This window comes from Bubalus kerabau, chromosome 5 (assembly GCF_029407905.1).
Source record: "Bubalus kerabau isolate K-KA32 ecotype Philippines breed swamp buffalo chromosome 5, PCC_UOA_SB_1v2, whole genome shotgun sequence".
Lineage (NCBI taxonomy): Eukaryota > Metazoa > Chordata > Mammalia > Artiodactyla > Bovidae > Bubalus > Bubalus kerabau.
This window is the reverse complement of record NC_073628.1, coordinates 89,547,023-89,566,389: the sequence shown is the minus strand read 5'-3', so window position 1 is coordinate 89,566,389 and position 19,367 is coordinate 89,547,023. Positions and strand designations below refer to the sequence as shown.

General features: G+C 44.1%; 1 protein-coding gene across 1 annotated transcript; it reads left to right on the top strand.

Annotated features, from left to right (window-relative positions):
• The first annotated feature begins 1,574 nt into the window (after positions 1–1,574).
• MAP1LC3C (microtubule associated protein 1 light chain 3 gamma) lies at positions 1,575–8,474 on the top strand. The gene is given in 6 exon segments (XM_055583583.1): positions 1,575–1,710; positions 2,700–2,785; positions 2,892–2,947; positions 3,150–3,256; positions 7,808–8,003; positions 8,006–8,474. Coding segments are annotated over 5 exon segments (444 nt in total). The 5' UTR covers positions 1,575–1,710; positions 2,700–2,727; the 3' UTR covers positions 8,033–8,474.
• The last annotated feature ends 10,893 nt before the right edge of the window (positions 8,475–19,367 follow it).

Below are 19,367 nucleotides of genomic sequence, written 5' to 3'. Positions count from 1 at the left end.
GTATTCTTGCCTGGGAAATCTCATGGACAGAGGAGCCTGGGGGACTACAGTGCATGGGATGCAAAAAGTTGGACTTGACTTAGCTTGTGGACTTGACTATGTTGTGTTTGACTCTTTGCGACCCCATAAACTGCAGCACACCAGGCTTCCCTGTCTTTCACTATCTCCCAGAGTTTGCTCAAATTCATATCCATTGAGTCAGTGATACTATCTAACCATCTCATCTTCTGTGAACCCCTTATCCTTTTGTTCAGTCTTTCCCAGCATCAGGATATTTTCCAGTGAGTCAGCTCTTCATATCAGGTGGCCAACATATTGGAACGTCAGCCTTAGCATCAGTCCTCCCAATGAATATTCAGGACTGATTTCCTTTAGGATTGACTGGTTTGATCTTATAGTCCAAGGGACTCTCAAGACTCTTCTCCAGCACTACAATTCAAAGGCAGCAATTCTTCAGTTCTCAGTCTTCTTTATGGTCCAGCTCTAAAATTCATACATGACTACTGGAAAAACCATAGCTTTGACTATATGGACCTTTTTATCAAAGTGATGTCTCTGATTTTTAACCATTAAATGGAAATAATGATTATTTTTCTCAAGTATAAGTATCTAGGAAAGAAAAATATCATAAAGTTAATATGAAATATGTAAGATTCTTTCTTCTTGAGCAATAAAAAGACATGTTGAAAGCCCAGAGCTTAAGAGATTGGTTAGATGATATTGAGTGGAGATGAGAAGGAAGGCAAAATCAAGAAAGGGAAAAGAAAAGGGTCCCAAGGCAATCATGTTTCTGTGGAAGACTGTCAGACCATAACAGAATGCCAGCACCTCTAGTCATTGCCGCAACCTACTCCCAGGACATTGTCCATGGAGGAATGGCCCTGGGATCTGCAAGCCTCCTAAGACACCCTCTGACTAGTGAGGCCAAGTTCCCTCTCTTCCCTGTGGACTCAAGGACTCAGAGTAAGTCCAGCAACTTTATTAAGTCCTAGCTTCCTGTTGTTGTTCTTTAGTCATTAAGTCACTTCTGACTCTTTGGTGACTCCATGAGCTGTATCCTGCCAGGCTTCTCTGTGGAATTTTCCAGACAAGAATACTGGAGTGTGGTGGCATTTCCTTCTCCAGGGGATCTTCCTGACCCAGAGATTGAGCCTGCATCTCCTGCATTAGTAGGTGGATTTTTTACCAGGGAAGCCTACCTAGCTTCCTAGGCAGGAGAAAAGGCAAAAAAAAAAAAAAAAAAGTTTTAATGGAGAAGTTTTAAGTAGTGAAAGTGAAAGTCTCTCATTTGTGTTCAACTCTTTGTGACCCCATGGATTATACACTCTATGGAATTCTCTAGGCCAGAATACTGAAGTGGGTAGCTGTCTCTTTTCCAGGGGATCTTCCCAACCCAGGGATCCAACACAGATCTCTCGCATTGCAGGTGAATTCTTTACCAGCTGAGCCACAAGGGAAGCCCATAAACAAAGCAGAATAACCTACTTTTCTTTGTGTCCCTCAACAAACCTAGAGAATGTTTGGTTTTCTCTATGTCATCATCATTAGGCTGAAGACTTCAGTGTCCAGTGTCCTGCATGGAACAGAACCAGAGATGACCTATGAAAATCATGGTACCTTCAGAGACAGTGGAAGAAATCCAAATGGTCCTATTTATTGTTAGGACATATCTGAATAAGATGGCGGGACCACTGTGCTCCTGGATGTAAGGTAAGGAGGTGATCAGCATCAAATGGGAAAGCTGAATCACTAGAACTATAATTAATGCATAAAAGAAGCACAATCAGGTGAAACACCCTGATCTGAGAATAAGAACTGGGTCCGTTTATCCATTTGACCAGTGAGTCAGTTTCCATGGATCTCAGTTTTATCATCTTTTAAATGCAAGATCCTGAGAATAATAATCAGGTGTTCTACACACATTCCTAGACCTGTAAAAAAATGAACAAAATATGTTGGAAATACTACTTTGCTACACATCTGGATTTTAACGTTGGTTTTACATATTTTTATCTGGACAAATTGTTCAACCTTTTGGGTTGAACCCTTTGGGCACCTATTAATATTTCTTACTGTGAAAAATAGCAATATATTTCAGGATAAGGTGAATATCTCTTCAATTTGCTTCATTACTGTAGTATTACAATGTCCTCACATGAAACTGTTTCTACCCATAACTTCTTAGCTTAGGCTCATAGAACCATTTATAGGGAGGACCAATGCTTTTTGTTTTAGTCACTGTCATGTCAGACTTTTTGCCACCCCATGGCTCTTCTGTCTATGGAATCTTCCAGACAAGAATACTGGTGCGGGTTGCCATTTCCTTCTCCAGGGGATGTTCCTGATCCAGGGATTGAACCTGCATCTCCTGCAATGTCAGGCAGATTTTTACCTCTGAGCCACCAGGGAAGCCTCAATGACCAATGAATGACATTATAAAATTTAATTTCTTTAGCAAAAACAAGATTTTTAAATAGTAGTGAGTGAAGTAACTTTCTTGAACCAGCAACCAGGTGCCTGTTTCATTTCCTTTCTCAGAACTGACCTCCTCCTGCCTGGGGAGAAGGGAGGGTTGGAGAAGGCTGATGTCACACAGCCCTACATAAAAGCCTTCTTTGGGCTCCTGCCGGCAGTTTGGAAGCAGCTGGAAGGATGAATTAGGTCCTGGTGGTGAGATTTTTTTTTTTTTTTTTTTCCAGGCAGACACAGACACAACTGTTGAGCAAAATGCAGACTCCACAGAAAAGCCCAAGCCTCAGACCTTTCAAGCAGAGGAAGAGCTTAGGTAAAGCTCTCAGAATAGCTGTCTGGGTTTTGGCCCTTGAGACAGCGAGGCAAGGTACAGACTTCTATATATGCTGATGTGCTCATTTAATCTTAAATGTTCACAGCAACCAGAAGAGAGGAAGTTGCTGGAATCAGAGTGAAGTTCCCTGGCAAGATCCCGGTAAGACCATTGTCCTGGGGAGTGGGAGTGAGGGTGAGGGCAGGGATTCGGGGAAGGGGGGGCTGTGAGAGCCTATTCTTTGAAACACCAAAACCCAGCCAATGACCTCCTTCTTTCTAGTCCAAGTTCCTCAGATATAGAAAAGGGAGGTGTATCCTTTGACATTTGCTTCAGAGGAGATTCAGGTTGAAACCCTTGACAGGTGATAGTGGAGCGTTACCCCAGGGAGAAGTTCCTGCCCCGGCTGGACAAGACCAAGTTCCTGGTCCCACAGGAACTGACCATGACCCAGTTCCTCAGCGTCATTCGGTAGGTAGCTAAGTGCCTGTGGGGGTGTGTGTTGTGTGGGCTTGGGCTTTTGGAACAATGAGAGATGGGATGTGACAGAGAGAAGGAGAATGATTTGTGCTTCCCCTTTCTCTTCAATATGCCTTGTGTGTGTGTGTGTGTGTGTGTGTGTGTGTGTGGCTGTGCTGCGTCTTCGTTGCTGTGTGGGCTTTTCGCTAGTTGTGGCCGGCTGAGGCTACTCTCTAGTTCTGGTGTACGGGCTTCTCATTGTGGTGGCTTCTCTTATTGCAAAGTATGACTCTAGGGTGCGTGGGCTTCAGTAGTTGCATCACGTGGGCTCAGCAATTGTGGCTCCCAGGCTCTAGAGCACAAGCTCAGTGCCTGTGGTGCAGGGGCTTAGTTGCTCTGCGACATGTGGGATCTTCCCAGACCAGGACTCGAAGAACCCGTGTCTTCTGCATTAGCGCGCGGACTCTTTGAGTCTTTACCACTGAGCCACTAGGGGAGCCCCAACTATGCCTTTAAAAAGGATGATCTCATGAGTAACCAATTTTAAAAATGATGTCAAATATTTTGCTACTGCCCTAAAATAAATGAGCACTCCCAATATTGATGTATCAGCTATTTTTTCCTTTGTTTCCACATTTTACTGGTACTGTGTTTTAATTTCTACCTTCAAATTTCTCTAAGAATTTTTAGAAACTGGTCCAAAACCTTGTTTTTAGCTATTTTAAAAGCCCAATGACAGCTTTTTACCTCTAAATATTTTCCCTCTTGTGGCTGGGAGGGAATTTGGGGTAGGAAAATGCACTGTCCACCTGCTGAATCACTGAGCAGGAGAACCACACCTTCCCCACATCCTTGTTTCTTCCATTCAGAACAAGGGAAGGCGTAGAGTAAAACCAGTGTTGCTGACTTTGAACCTTAAGGGATTGAAGTTGTCATCTGCCAGCTGGACTCAATAAAAAATGATATGAAACCAAAAATAGCTGACTAAGGGTTCCGTAAACATGGCTGGTGTATGAGTCTCCCTGTGCTGGAAACAACCTCTCAAAAGTTTTGGCTGATGCAGACAGTTTCATCTGAGAATTTATTATGATTTTTTTAAAAATGAGCTCTTTCAGAAGACCCTGCATTCTTCTCAGACCTACTTAAGGGTTAGGTTAATCCATGGAAATTGGGGCAACTCAAGGAGAACCACAGTCGGATGTAGACCCCTCCTTCTGTCAGCCTACAGGCTGCTGGGGCACAGCGTGGCTTCACCAAAAAGTGAATTTTGACACAACTTCCTCCTTTTTCCCTCCAGTTATCATACTCTTCATCCTAATAATTTTGAATCTTTGTATATATGTTAGTCACTCAGTCGTGTCCAACTCTTTGCAACCCCCGGGTCTGTAGCTCGTCAGGCTCCTCTGTCCATGGGATTTCCCAGACAAGAATACTGGAGTGGGTTGCCATTTCCTTGTCCAGAAGATCTCCCCAACCCAGGAGAACCTGAGCTCCTGCATTGCAAGCAGATTCTTTACCATCTGAGCCACCAGGGAAGCCCTTGAATCTTTACATTAAGTCATAATGGGTGCTTAATATCAATATGTTTAGATAACTTGAATCTTAACATTAAGTCATTAGACACACTGATATTAAGCACCCATTATGTATCATGCAGTGTTCTGGGAGCTACACAAAGAGCAATGAAAAATACAGACCAAAAGTCCTATGCTAAAAAACATTCAAACTAGAGTTTTCACTCTTGGAGACTCCTCGCCCTTAATAAAATGAGACCCTAGTGGAAGAAGAAAGGAGATGAAGGTGCAATTGTGGGAATATAGGAGCCCCATCTTCAGATTTACTCTTTCCATGTATAACAGGCATTTGCTCACCACATGAGAGCAGTGCAATGGTCAGGATTTGGTCTTTGTTTATCCAATGTTAGTTAACCAGATTCTGAAACTACTTCCTCTCCCACCCACCACATAAATTTAGCTCCCCCTAGCTAAGACTAGTGGAGAAGACAGTGGCAACCCACTCCAGTACTTTTGCCTGGAAAATCCCATGGATGGAGGAGCCTGGAATGCTGCAGTCCATGGGGTTGCTAAGAGTCGGACATGACTGAGTGACTTCACTTTCACTTTTCACTTTCCTGCATTGGAGAAGGAAATGGCAATCCACTCCAGTGTTCTTGCCTGGAGAATCCCAGGGATGGGGGATCCTGGTGGGCTGCCGTCTATGGGGTCGCACAGAGTCGGACATGACTGAAGCGACTTAGCAGCAGCAGCTAAGACTAGGGGTGTAATGGCTGTGCCTCTAATGTCTGGGTGGAAGGTGGTCAGACAGGGCAAGCCATTGCCAACAGATTCATCTTGCTCTGCTACTAAAGCAATTCAGAACTCCTATGAATCTAGCCAAACATGGCTGCTCCTCTGCATCCCCAACCCAAGGGGAGGGATTTATACTTTTGCATAGTAATGCTTTTCCAAATGGGCTTCCCTGGTGGCTCAGATGGTAAAGCATCTGCCTGCAATGCAGGAGACCTGGGTTCGATTCCTGCCCAGATTGCTCAGTGGTAAACTACGCCTGCCAATGCAGAAGATGCGGGTTTGATCTCTGGGTCCAGAAGTTCCCCTGGGGAGGAAATGGCAACCCCACTCCAGTATTATTGCCTGGAGAATCCCCATGGATACAGGAACCTGAGAGCTATAATCCATGGGGTGGCAAAGAGTAGGACACAACTTAGCAACTAAACAACAATAACCTTTTTCAAATGTCACCCCAAAGCTGCTTAACTGACATGTCAAAATACTCAGCATTATGTGTTTTCTTTGCACCACTCAGGAAATTCTTAACTTGAAATTCACAGCAAACTGAGGCATATTTACTTAGCATTTTTGAGCTAAGAATATTTTTTTTTATAGTTTTTAATGGGATGGTCTCACAGTCTGAGCTCATCTAAGAGTTTGAAGACATTTCAAATTTCCAGAAAAATGAACAATCTTTTAGCCAGTTTCTAATAAATTTATCTTATTTACTGCAGAGAGACAGCTACGATAAGCAGATTCTTTGATTTCTTTTATTATTATATTTTAATTGTGATAAAATATTATTTTAAGTGAGCAGATCATGGCTTTAAGTACATTCACATTGTTGTGCAACCATTAGAAGTATCCATCTCATCTTCCCAAAGGAAAACTCTGTCCCCATTAAAGACTGATTTTCCCATCCTCTCCTTCCCCCTAATCCCTGGAAACCAGCATTCTACCTTCTATTTCTATGAATTTGACTGTGCTCTCATCGGAGAAGGCAATGGCACCCCACTCCAGTACTCTTGCCTGGAAAATCCCATGGATGGAGGAGCCTGGTAGGCTGCAGTCCGTGGGTCGCTAAGAGTCGGACAGGACTGAGCGACTTCACTTTCACTTTTCACTTTCATGCATTGGAGAAGGAAATGGCAACCCACTCCAGTGTTCTTTCCTGGAGAATCCCAGGGATGGGGAAACCTGGTGGGCTGCCATCTATGGGGTCGCACAGAGTCAGACACGACTGAAGCGACTTAGCAGCAGCAGGTACCTCATATAAGTGGGATCATATGGTGTCCTTTTGTGACTAACTTATTTCACTGAACATACTGTCCTTAAAATTCATCCATATTGTAGCATTTACTTGTCAGTATTTCCTTCCTTTTTTTAAGGGTGATTAATACTCCATTTATGAATGGACCATGTTTTGTTTATTCATGTGTTGATGGACACTTGGGTTGCTTCCATCAGATTCTTTAGCTTCTGTGCCTTAGTTTATCTGTTATTAGGGAATGAAATGGAGCAAAGACTGAAGTTGTATATAAAAAAGTTAAGTAGGGACTTTTCACTTTCCTTGCGGTCAGTAATTAATAATCTGCAAGCCAATGCAGGGGATGCAGGTTTGACCCATCATCTGGGAACTAAGATTCCACATGCCTTAGAGCAACTAAGCCTGTGCAACCCAGCTGCTGGAGCCTTAGTGCCCTAGAGCCAGTGCTCCACAACAAGAGAAGTCACCCTAATGAGAAGCCCAGGAACAGCAACTAGAGAGTAGCCCCTGCTTGCCACAACTGGAGAAAGCCCGCACGCAGTATCAAAAACCCAGTACAGACAAAAAAAAAGAAATAAAAATTTTCAAAAATAAAGTAATGACCAGATATAAACTCCTATTTTAGCAGTCACTAGTATAAGCAAGCAAATAGATATAAATGACACTCTGAAAGACTCCGGGCAGCAGCAGGAGTGGAAGTTAGATTGCCTGTGCATCTAGAGTAACGTTTCAGGGCAAGTTCTGCCTGCTTCATGGTCCCACAGATTTCTGGGCTGCTTCCAAGATCTACTAAACCAAAACCTGTGGGATGGAGTCCACTTTCAACAGGACTCTCCTAGATAATTCTAAAGTTTGAGGGTAACAGCCCTGGAGTAGGGAGGTGGGTATCTTGGGTAGATAGGCTTACACTGGCCACATAAAGGTAAGAAAGGCTGTGGGTCAGCGATCATTCCCTTCCAGGTTAACTTTTCCCTTCCTGCCTCCTGTGCACCCTCTTCCCCAACCCAGGAGCCGCATGGTCCTAGGGGCCACTGAAGCCTTTTACTTGCTGGTGAACAACAAGAGCCTGGGAAGTATGAACGTGACCATGGCAGAGATCTACAGGGACTACAAGGATGAGGATGGCTTTGTGTACATGACCTATGCCTCCCAGGAGATGTTTGGCTGCTTGGGAACAGCAGCCCCAGAGGATGGGAGCAGCTTGGGGAGGACAGGCCCTGCCATCCTCTCTAGCATGTGTCCTGTAACCAGTGCGTTCACCAGTGCAGGAGGTACGGACTGCTTTCTGTGTGTGCAGTGATGATCTGGGGGCAAAGCCCCCTGCAGTGATCAGCACCAACCATGACAATGAGGCAAGACCTGCCGTGTTTCCTTTTTTGTGCTCACCGTCTTTGGTGGCTCTTGAAAATTTTGGAAATAGTCTTTTCTGAGAAAGAAGTAGTTAACTTGGTCAATGAGCTGGGAAGGTATTTTAAGTGTTTCCCGTGATGGAGGCCAAGCTGGAGGCCCTGGAGGTGTGTGATCTGCCTTGATGGGCAGGAGTCCCAAGTATGCTTGGGCATGGAGATCCTGTGACCTGTGGATGGTCTCCATAGAGCCTGGTGCAGCCATCGTGAACTGCCTCATTTGGGGGTGGTGGGGGTGGCGGGTGGAATGACTGCAGAGGGGAAGTGGCCTTATCTATGTCATTAAAGAGATTATTGTCATTTACACACCATTCACTTGACTTGGTTGTTTCCCTTATATTCTTTTTGTCTGTCTGTGCCCCTCACAAATTTATGCCAAAGTGGTGACTGCTCAGTTTCAAATAATTTAAATGATTACTTTTCCTTACAATAGAAGTTTGTGAGTGCCATTTCTTTGGAGCATCTGAGCTGATTGCCAGCATGCCCATGGCTGAGCACAGTGCCAACAACAGTGTACTTTGTGAGTGCACACAAAGGGTGAGAGGTGACAACACAGAGCATACTTCTTGGTGGACACCTCCTGCAGAGGAGTCCTCAGTGGGTTCTTTAATAGCAGGAGCCTGCCCGTTCTGCCCACCTCACACTGCAGCTTAGAAGCGGATCTGGAGCTTTTATACCAACAACTGGGGAGCAGACCCTGCCCCTGACAGGGCTGTGACAACCACAGAGCAAAGAGAAGGCCCCAACCAATATCCAGGGAAGGCTTGGATCACCACAACACCAATTATATCCCCTACCCAGGGGATAAGGGCCAGCAAACACCAAAGAAAGATGTGGTAGGCATCCATAGTAAAATCGGACTTTGCACCAAAAATACTAGATTCACACAGGCTACACATGGACACTGTCACATAGAAACAGTCTCAGACTCTCACTGATTTCCTGTTGCCAAGTGTCTGATAGGAGGAGTTTCTTGGTTCTTCAGGCATCATAGGGCTTCCAAGTCAGGGCTCCACTGCTCCTTCAAGAAAGTCTATTCCCTGCCTTCTCTCCCTGTTATTGTCTCTAAGTGTGTGTGCCCTGCTCTTCAACACAGAGGACCCTGCTTCTCAGCTATCCCCCCTACTCAAACTCCCAGGCTCCCAGGGTCTGAGTATCTCTCATACCATGAGTCTAAGTCACTTAAGACTAGCAGGGAGGAGGATATTTCTCTCTCTATCCATCTTTAAGTTCTCATGGTTGGACTAATAATTAAATTGACATGACAGATTAACAGGAGAAAAAGAAACTAATTTGTGCACCCACAGATCCATACAAATGGAACCTAAGAAGTATGTACGAAGTAGCCAAAGCAGGCAGAGTTTATACTTTTTAGACATAAGCAATACATTTCTGAGGAATGGACAGGATAAAGAAACTTGGGCTTTGGGTGCCCAGTTAGTGAAGAATCTAAAGAGTTTGGGCTTGGGATGGTAAATGAAAAAAGTACAAGGTTTGTTTATATAGGCTTCTCAACACCAAATGCCCTATCTCTGGCGATAAGGGTGCCCTTCTACCTTCAGATGCAGGGAGCACACCTTTTACAGAGGAGATTTATTTTCTGCTTTCGAGAAGATGGAAAGGAGGCTCAGAGTGTCTCTCTTGCATTGGCTGTTTCTTCAATAACTTCAATTCAAAGTAATCAATATGCCCTTGTGACTTACTAGGGGGCAGCCTGCTCTGGGCCCTAACAATGTCTAGAATCATGGGCAATAAGACCACTCTGCTTTTTCTTCTCATCCCTTGGAAAACTGTCCTATTTATATTTCATCTCTTTCCATCCCCCTTCCAGCTCAAGTAGGATAAAGTCCATGGGTACAATTTGAGCAGGTACATAACCCAACATCATACCAGGAGAGGGCCTCCCTGGAGGCTCAGCAGTAAAGAACCCACCTGCCAGTGCAGGAGACATGGGTTCGATCCCTGGATCAGGAAGATCCCCTGGAAAAGGAAATGGCAACCCACTCCAGTATGCTTGCATGGGAAATATCGTGGACAGAGGAGCCTGGCTGGCTTCAGTCCATGTCACAAAGAGTTGGACACAATTTAGTGACTAAACAACAATGACATACCCAAACCTTGTAATCGGACAAACCTGGATTCAATGGCCAGGCCTGTCTCTGTTCTCAGCACAGTTACTTTCTCTCTGTGTGTTGATTTCTTTATCTGTCAAAACTGTGGACTATATCCTAGGACAGCTGCATAGACATATGTTGTACAGGGCCTTGCACTGAGAAGGGCCCCTTGGTTTACTGCTTTGCTATTGCCATCTTGAAACTCTTAACTTTCTAACAACAACAACAACAACAAAAAATTAAAAAAAAAATTAAAAAAAAAAATTTTCTAACAGGAGCCATGCATTTTCATTTTGCACTGGGCCCTGCAAATTACTGTCTAAACAATCAGGTTAATATGAAAAGAGCTACATGCAAGTAAGTGAGATTGGTCAATTGTTACAGAGTACTTACCATGACCTAGATTCATGAGAAGATTCATGATATCTCATTTCTCAGACAGATGGTAACTTCTATTAGCACATCCTATGTGAAGGGCCAGACTGCTCTTTCCATCTGTGCCACCTTGGGAAATCTCAATGTCTCAGATGCCCTCAGGTCACCATTTATAAGATGTAGATAATAAAAGTATTTACCCTGTGGGGTTTTGGAGAGGATTAAACGAGGTGATATATGAATCATTCCTAAAACAATGCTTAGCACATAGCAAGTTATTCATATTCTTATTGTATATTTAACATTATTTTGTTTGAAGCTGTGTTTTAGTTTAAATATTTTATGTTAATACAGGGCAATTGTAGGTACCATAGAAATAAAAAATTGACCAAAAAAGAAATACAAATGGCCCATAAAAATTTGAAAGACTTTGCATATTTCACATGGCTAAAGGAATACAAAGTAAGTTAGTTATGGGATGGTTATTTTTCACTCATCTTACTGGGGAAAATGTTTTAAATGATAATATTCCATATTAGCCAGATTATGGGAGATAGGTACCTCTGGAGCATTGCTGATGAGGAATACAAATGTGTTCACAATTTTAGGACAATATGGCTGTGTTTACCTAAGGTTTTTGTTTTTTTTAATTTAAATGTATTTATTTTAATTAGAGGCTAATATCTTTACAATATTGTATTGGTTTTGCCATACATCAACATGAATCTGCCACGGGTGTACATGTGTTCCCAATCCTGAACCCCCCTCCCACCTCCTTCCCCATACCATCCCTCTGGGTCATCCCAGTGCCCCAGCCCCAAGCTTTATGTCAACAATCCCAACCCAAGGAAATGCAATACTTGCAGACGTAGTAAAAATATATTCACTCGTTCATTTATTTATTGAATGTATATTGAACATCTGTTTAGTATCAACTGAAGTCAATGATTCGTGGACTCCCTTAAAGGAGGTAATCAATCAGATGACATGATTTCATGTAATCATAAGTATTATTAAGACAAAGAAAGTCAGCTCATGATTAAAGAATGATGAGATAGGGAACATGATAGTCTCTGGATGAAAGAGGAAGGCCTTGCTAAAGAAATGATCCCGAGGGCTTCCCTGGTGGCTCAGTGGTAGAAGAATCTGCCTGCCAATGCAGGAGACATGGGTTCAGTCCCTGGTCCAGGAAGATCCTACATGCCACGGAAAAGCTAAGCTCATGTGCCACAACTATCGCACCTGTCCTCTGGAGCCCAGGGACCGCAACTAAAAAGCCCTTGTGCCTCAACTACTGAAGCCCCGTGCCCTAGAGTCCATGCTCAACAAGATAAGCCACTGCAATGAGAAGCCCACGGCCTGCAACTAGAGAGCAGCCCCCACTCTACGCAAGTAGAAACAAGCCTGTGCAGCAGTGAAGACCTAGCACAGCCCAAAACAAACAAACAAACAAATAAATAAGATTATTTTTTTACAAAGGAAGTGATACTGAAGCAGAGACCTGAAGGAGGGTGTGCTGGCTCCCTCTATGGAAGGTCGTTCAGCCAACAGAGACGAAGAGGGCCCAGAGGGAATACAGTGGCTCTTCAGGGACCTTCAGCAGGGAAGGCAGTGTAACAGACAAATGACTATAATAAAGGGGTAAAAGAGTGCTTTCTTGTCATCTGTACGCTGAATATTATATGAAGCTGAAAAAAGTGAGAAGACCCGCTTGAACATATCTGGAAATGTGTTTGTGACACATGTAGTGGAAATAAAATTACATAGAGCAATGTATTAATAATCTCATCCTGATAAAAATATAGAAATGTGTGTATGTTGTTTTGGGTAAACATTTGGGAAGATCTTGAGATAGAAAACCAAGTATTATGGATGGTTGTAGCAAGGGAATTAGAGAGCTGACTATCGGTCCAAAGGGTAAAAGAGTGTGACAGATCAGTGGGTTTACAGTGTCATTCTCAAAGTTTAAGTTTTCTGCTTCTCTCCAGAGTAACTGGAAGGTGCTAATCATATATTTGCAAGGATCTTCTGGTTGTGAAGTGGTTTCCCTTGTAAATAGTCCTGCAGGGGAAGAATGTCCAGATCACACTGATGACTTATGTGCCTTTAATTAGGGCACTGTTTTGTGCTGTGATTTTCACACCATTTGGCCTGTTGCAATCCCAGCAGTGGGTGATAGATTCCCCATTGGCAGCTCACAGACACTTGAGCCAAGGACGGGCCCAGGAGCAGGCGCTCCCCACCCATCCCAGGCTACCTGGGCAGACTGTGGGGCATCCTGAGGCCCCTCCACGCAACACTACCCACCCTCTTAGGCTAAGGTCAAGGTTAAAAAAAATATGATGCACAAAACACCTGGCAGATCTCCTGGAAAACACTGTGTGCACGTGTGCTAAGTCACTTCAATTGTGCCAGTCTCCTCTGTCCATGAGATTTCCCAAGCAAGGATACTGGAGTGGGATGCCATTTCTTTTTCTAGGGGATGTTTTCCACCCAGAACTCAAACCTGCATCTCCTGAATTTGTCTCCTTCATTGGCAGGCAGATTCTTTACCACTGAGCCACCTGAATGCTCTTTCACAAGGGGGTTTTGATACACTTTGAGAGAAAGAACATAGTCATGGAAGCCAGAGAATAATCAAAGACTACACACAAATGTTGTAGAATGTATAAATCATGGGAAAACGTCGCCAAGAGTCAAAGGAATTATCTGGATTATTCAGGTAATGACCTTCACTTTTCCTGGATTGGATTTTATTCTCTGAAGAATTATCCTAAAAGTCATGTGAAATTTTCTTTTTCCTCTTCTGGTTTTATGAGATCAGGTCTAATGAGTGCTTTCTGTCCTTAAACACCTTACATTTTGGTTCTACCTTATGATCTCATCTTAGAGGAAGAGTAAGATTTTTCTGGATCTCTGTTCCATCACATGAACATTGTTACTGCTTCTCTTAAACCTCCCTTGAGGGATCCAGTTGGCTTTGAAAAAATACATCATTTTGCTCTCCTGTTTGAAGACATTTTACGTGAGGGAGGCAGCAGCCTGCTCTTTCTAGTCTCCATTCCCTTATTTCCTTCCCTGCCTATCCCCTCCATATATGCATTGGAATATGCTGCCTTTGTTCTGAGAACTGAAAGTCCAGGAGGCTAGTGCAAAGGGAAGAAGGAGAAAAGTAGGAGAAGAGGTAGAGCGGAGGGCAGGGGAGAAATCAAGCAAAACATTTATTTTCTTAGGATTTTGTTCTAAATGTGATAAGACGTTATGCAAGAGTTGCAAGCACTGGGGTGAAGTGACCCAGTGGACACTTTAAGGTCATTTCTGTGACTGTGATGAGAAAGGATTGAAGGCAGTAGGTATAGGTAGTCCGGGTGAGAACCTGTGGCTTGGATAAAGAGGTGGCCAGAAAAATGAAGAGGACTGGCAACATCCAAGGACTAATTTGGAGGTTAAACTGCCAGGGCTTGAGGCACTGGATGTGGGATTGGGGGAGAGAAATCCAGGGTGAAGCTCAGTGTCAGCCTGATGCAATGCATTGATGGGCACGGCTGCCATTTACTGCAGAGGAAGGACCTGCAGGATGAGGCTACAGGAAGACTAAATTTCACAGAAAACCAACCTCTTATTTTTGGACTTCCTATGAGTAAAATGTCTACAGCATCCAAGGGAGGCTGCACTCTAAGCAACTGGGAGAGCTGGGAGAGGCCTTCCTCCCCCTTTGTCTTGCATCTTCCGTTGTAAGCTGAGCTGCCCTCACCTCCAGCATTACCCCCATCTGTGCACTGCGGCAGGTTAAATTCAACACAGATCCTGAGGGTCTTCTGCACATGGGGCTGCTCCTTGTCAAGGCCCAAGTCTCAGGCTGGGGAATCATCTCCCACATCTTAGGTGCACAGACTTGCCCTGTTGCTGGAGCTCAGGAATAGTCCTCTGACCCATGCTGGGATATGGTCTAAACTGTGCTGGGAGTAAGGACACACACTGGAGTTAGTGATCAATTGTCAGTATAAGAATCCAAACAGTAGGAAGGAATGAGGGAACATAAAAATGGGAGGAAAAAAAATGATGGGAACCCACTGAGACGCATATATCTCCAAGCTATCATTTGAATTGAAACCTTGGTGGCTCAGACGGTAAAGAATCTGCCTGCAATGGAGGAAACCCAAGTTTGACCCCTGGGTCAGAAAGATCCCTTGGAGAAGGGAATGGCAACCCACTCCAGTATTCTTGCTTGGAGAATTCCATGGACAGAGGAGACTGGCGGGCTACAGTCCATGGGGTCACAAAGAGTAGGACACGACTGAGCAACTAGCACTTTCACTTCTGCCCTATGACAAGTCCGTTCCTCAGCCTCACCTTTAGATCTGGGCAATAAAAGCCCTTTCCCCAGCTGCTGACTTAAAGGGTACTGTTCTAGGCCTCTCCAGTCACAACCCTTCCCATGGGTCTGAGTCCACGGTGCCCCGCTGGAACCCATGACCCTTCTGAACAGTGCCAGGATACCAAGGCCCCAGAATTAATTACCTACACTAATTGGTACAGCCTACTTCCAGGGCTAGTCTGGACCCTTCCCTGTCTAAGCAAATCACCTCATATTATTGGTTAGAGCAAGGAGGGAGACCAAATCTTTGAACTGGGATAATATATCACCCACACCTCCCTCCTACTCTTACAGAAAGGTGTGCATGGGGAGTCTGGCTGCTCGCTGCTCAAAAGCCAATAAGCAGGCCAGGTTGGTGGAAAGGAAAGTTTGTTTTATTTCAGATGCCGCCAGCTGTAGGGGGGAGGGTGGCAGGCTTACTCCCTGCCCCCAACAAGCAGCGGTTGAGAGCATTTATAAACAAAGTGGAGGGGGTGTATATGCAGAAATAGCCTAGCCATCTCTAACAGTCACCTTCAGTTGGTCATCAGTGGTAGGGCTAGCATCATCTTGGTTGTCTTAGATACAGTTAACCTTTATTTCTGCTTTATTGACTACGCCAAAGCCTTTGACTGTGTGGATCACAATAAACTGGAAAATTCTGAAAGAGATGGGAATACCAGACCACCTGACCTGCCTCTTGAGAAATCTGTATGCAGGTCAGGAAGCAACAGTTAGAACTGGACATGGAACAACAGACTGGTTCCAAATAGGAAAAGGAGTTCATCAAGGCTGTATATTGTCACCCTGCTTATTTAACTTATATGCAGAGTACATCATGAGAAACGCTGGACTAGAAGAAACACAAGCTGGAATCAAGATTGCCAGGAGAAATATCAATAACCTCAGATATGCAGATGACACCACCCTTATGGCAGAAAGTGAAGAGGAAATAAAAAGCCTCTTGATGAAAGTGAAAGTGGAGAGTGAAAAAGTTGGCTTAAAGCTCAACATTCAGAAAACGAAGATCATGGCATCTGGTCCCATCACTTCATGGGAAATCGATGGGGAAACAGTGGAAACAGTGTCAGACTTTATTTTTTGGGGCTCCAAAATCACTACAGATGGTGACTGCAGCCATGAAATTAAAAGACGCTTACTCCTTGGAAGGAAAGTTATGACCAACCTAGATAGCATATTCAAAAGCAGAGACATTACTTTGCCAACAAAGGTCTGTCTAGTCAAGGCTATGGTTTTTCCTGTGGTCATGTATGGATGTGAGAGTTGGACTTTGAAGAAGGCTGAGCGCCAAAGAATCGATGCTTTTGAACTGTGGTGTTGGAGAAGACTCTTGAGAGTCCCTTGGACTGCAAGGAGATCCAACCAGTCCATTCTAAAGGAGATCAGCCCTGGGTGTTCTTTGGAAGGAATGATGCTAAAGCTGAAACTCCAGTACTTTGGCCACCTCATGCGAAGAGTTGACTCATTGGAAAAGACTCTGATGCTGGGAGGGATTGGGGGCAGGAGGAGAAGGGGACGACAGAAGATGAGATGGCTGGATGGTATCACTGACTCGATGGACGTGAGTTTGAGTGAACTCCGGGAGTTGGTGATGGACAGGGAGGCCTGGCGTGCTGCGATTCATGGGGTCGCAAAGAGTTGAACATGACTGAGTGACTGAACTGAACTGAACTGAACCTTCAGTTCTGGAGTGCACTTTTTCCCTTTTTTCATGGTCAATTCTCAGAATTTTGGCAGCTCAAGTCCTGGGTACAGTCTGGTCATCATGTAGTTAGTTTCTCCATCTGGTGTTTGGTATCTATAAGACAGCTCACAGGATATGGCTCAGAATATTATCTATAGCCCTTGAGAAAGAGCTAAAGGTCCTTGACTATGCGTAATGACTATATAATTATTATTTAATCTCCTTAGACTGTTTTCCTTTCTTTCAGTACTTCTCACTTCTCTGATTAAATTTATTCTTTGACTAAAGTTTTCCACAGGCGAAAGTCAGGCAGAAGATATGGCGGGGGGCCAAGGATTAGAGACTTCTGCTCCATTTCACTACCACCCCATCCCAATGCAGTGTACTGATGGATCAAATAACTCTAAATTTGAACCTGGCTTCAAAGATTTTATGAAGATATATTGTTCAAGGTGTGAGGATAGTATTCTAGAATCAGGTTTGTTTGAACCCACACACAACAAGCCAATCACTGAGACACTGAATTTGCATCAGAGAAAGGATTTATTCACAAGGCCAGCAAGCAAGACAGGAGAACAAATCTCAGGTACACAGTCCCAAAGGGACAAAGAAGCAGGGTGGTTAGTGGGGAAGGCCATCCCTGAGTCACATGTTTCTTTATGGGATGCATGTTAAAAATGGAGGCACTTAACATCTGAGCATGGAGTTTTCACTCCTCTGACGTCAAAAGGTCATATGTCTGCACAGGCCCAGTTTTAGGGTTGGTGACCCCAATCAGATTTAGCTGGCTCAAACTGGAAAAGAACTTCCTCCAAGTTTCTGAAAAACAGCTTAAACACCTCTTACTATTGTGACCCATATGTCAGAGATGTTATCTGCAGGGGATGGTTGAAAGTGAAAATGTTAGTGTCCGACTCTTTGCAACCCTATGGACTGTAGCCTGCCAGTCTCCTGTGTCCATGGAATTCTCTAGGCAAGAATACTGGAGTGAGTTGCCATGCCCTTCTCCAGGGGATCTGTCTGACCCAGGGGTCAAACCCAGGTCTCCCACATTGCAGGCAGATTCTCCACTGGGGAAGCCATGGGGATGATTAAGTAGTCAAAAAAATCCTTAAGGCAAGGGCTTCCCTGGTGGTCCAGTGTTTAACAATCCACCTACCAATGCAGGGAACATGGTCTGACCCCTGGTCTGGAAAGATCTCACATGCTGTGGAGCAGATATGCCCATGTACCATAACTTATGATGCCCAAGTTTCCAGAGCCTGTGCTCTGCAACAAGAGAAGCCGTGCAATGAGAAGCCCGAGCACCACAACTATGGTAGCGCCTGCTCTCCACAACTAGAGAATGCCTGCTTGCAGCAACCAAGACCCAGCACAGCCATAAATGAATAAATAAAAATTAAAAAAAATAATTTAAGGTAAGTTTGGTCGGTGAAGGCAGATTATAAACTGAGGGGTTTTAAACAACCTATACCCTTAACTGTTGTTCTGTAAGATAAGGTCAAGAATTCCAGTTAGTCACCAGTTTCTATTAACCCTATGGGGCACAGTTTCAATAGAACATATTTTATTTAAAATTTTAGTTTGATTTAAACATTGACTATTTAAATATGTGGTACATAGACCTTCATTTGTACTTTTACCCTGATTATTATTATATTTGGATTGGGCTAAAGTCCTTAAAATCCCTGTCTTTCTCAGACTGTAGGGAAGCACAGAGGGATTGGATGGCAGAGGGGGAAAGAGCAGGCAGTCAGTCTCAGGAATCAGCCTGAGGTGGGCCCTAGAGTCCCACCTGTCCAGTCCCACTCTGTCTAGAACCACTGCAGATATCTGGAAAGTTCCAACTAGTTACAGGAATACAGAATTTTCTCCATGAATAGGCAAGGTCAACCACCACCACCACATGGCACCAATCCAACTTCTGAGGGTCTAGAAGTGGGAAGCATTGGACTGTTGTCCAGTAAACATGTAAAGATCCAAACCATTTCAGACCTCTTAAGGGGTGTATATTTCAGAGGAGAGTCCCCTGAAAGGCTGGCATGGGGGAGGAGTGACTATGTATAGATGTGGGGGAAGTGTCTTTAGGAAAATCAAATGAGTGTCATCAAAGTAAACGCTAAACAAGGAGATCCCAAATTAGGCAACCAGAGATTAGAACTGCTGAGACCTTGAAAGTAACAAAACTCCATATAGGAAAGCACAGTCCTCTCAACTCCTGACATTGTCATGGCAACTGGGGCCCAAATGAAGTCATCCCAAAGGTGGGGAGTGACCCAGGTGACTGATTGGGGGAGGGACTGGGGTGAAGACTCAAACCACCAGAAGGGAAATGGAAACTATGGGAGGAAACCATAGAGAATGTCTGGTAACAGAATAAAATTAGTCACAGCCATTAAGTTACAGCCACAAAATCTTGAACAGAACTTTTGGCCAAAAAGAAAGGAAAAGACTCAGAATTTACTTTGCTCTTGCATATGTCTCTCATCAGGGGATATTAAAACATTTCACTCACACCAAGCACTTTGTTCAGGGAGCAGTTGCATCCAGTTTAGGAATAGTGCAGTCAAGTCAGTGATTCATGCTAACAGAGAGCATGGAAGGTATGAAT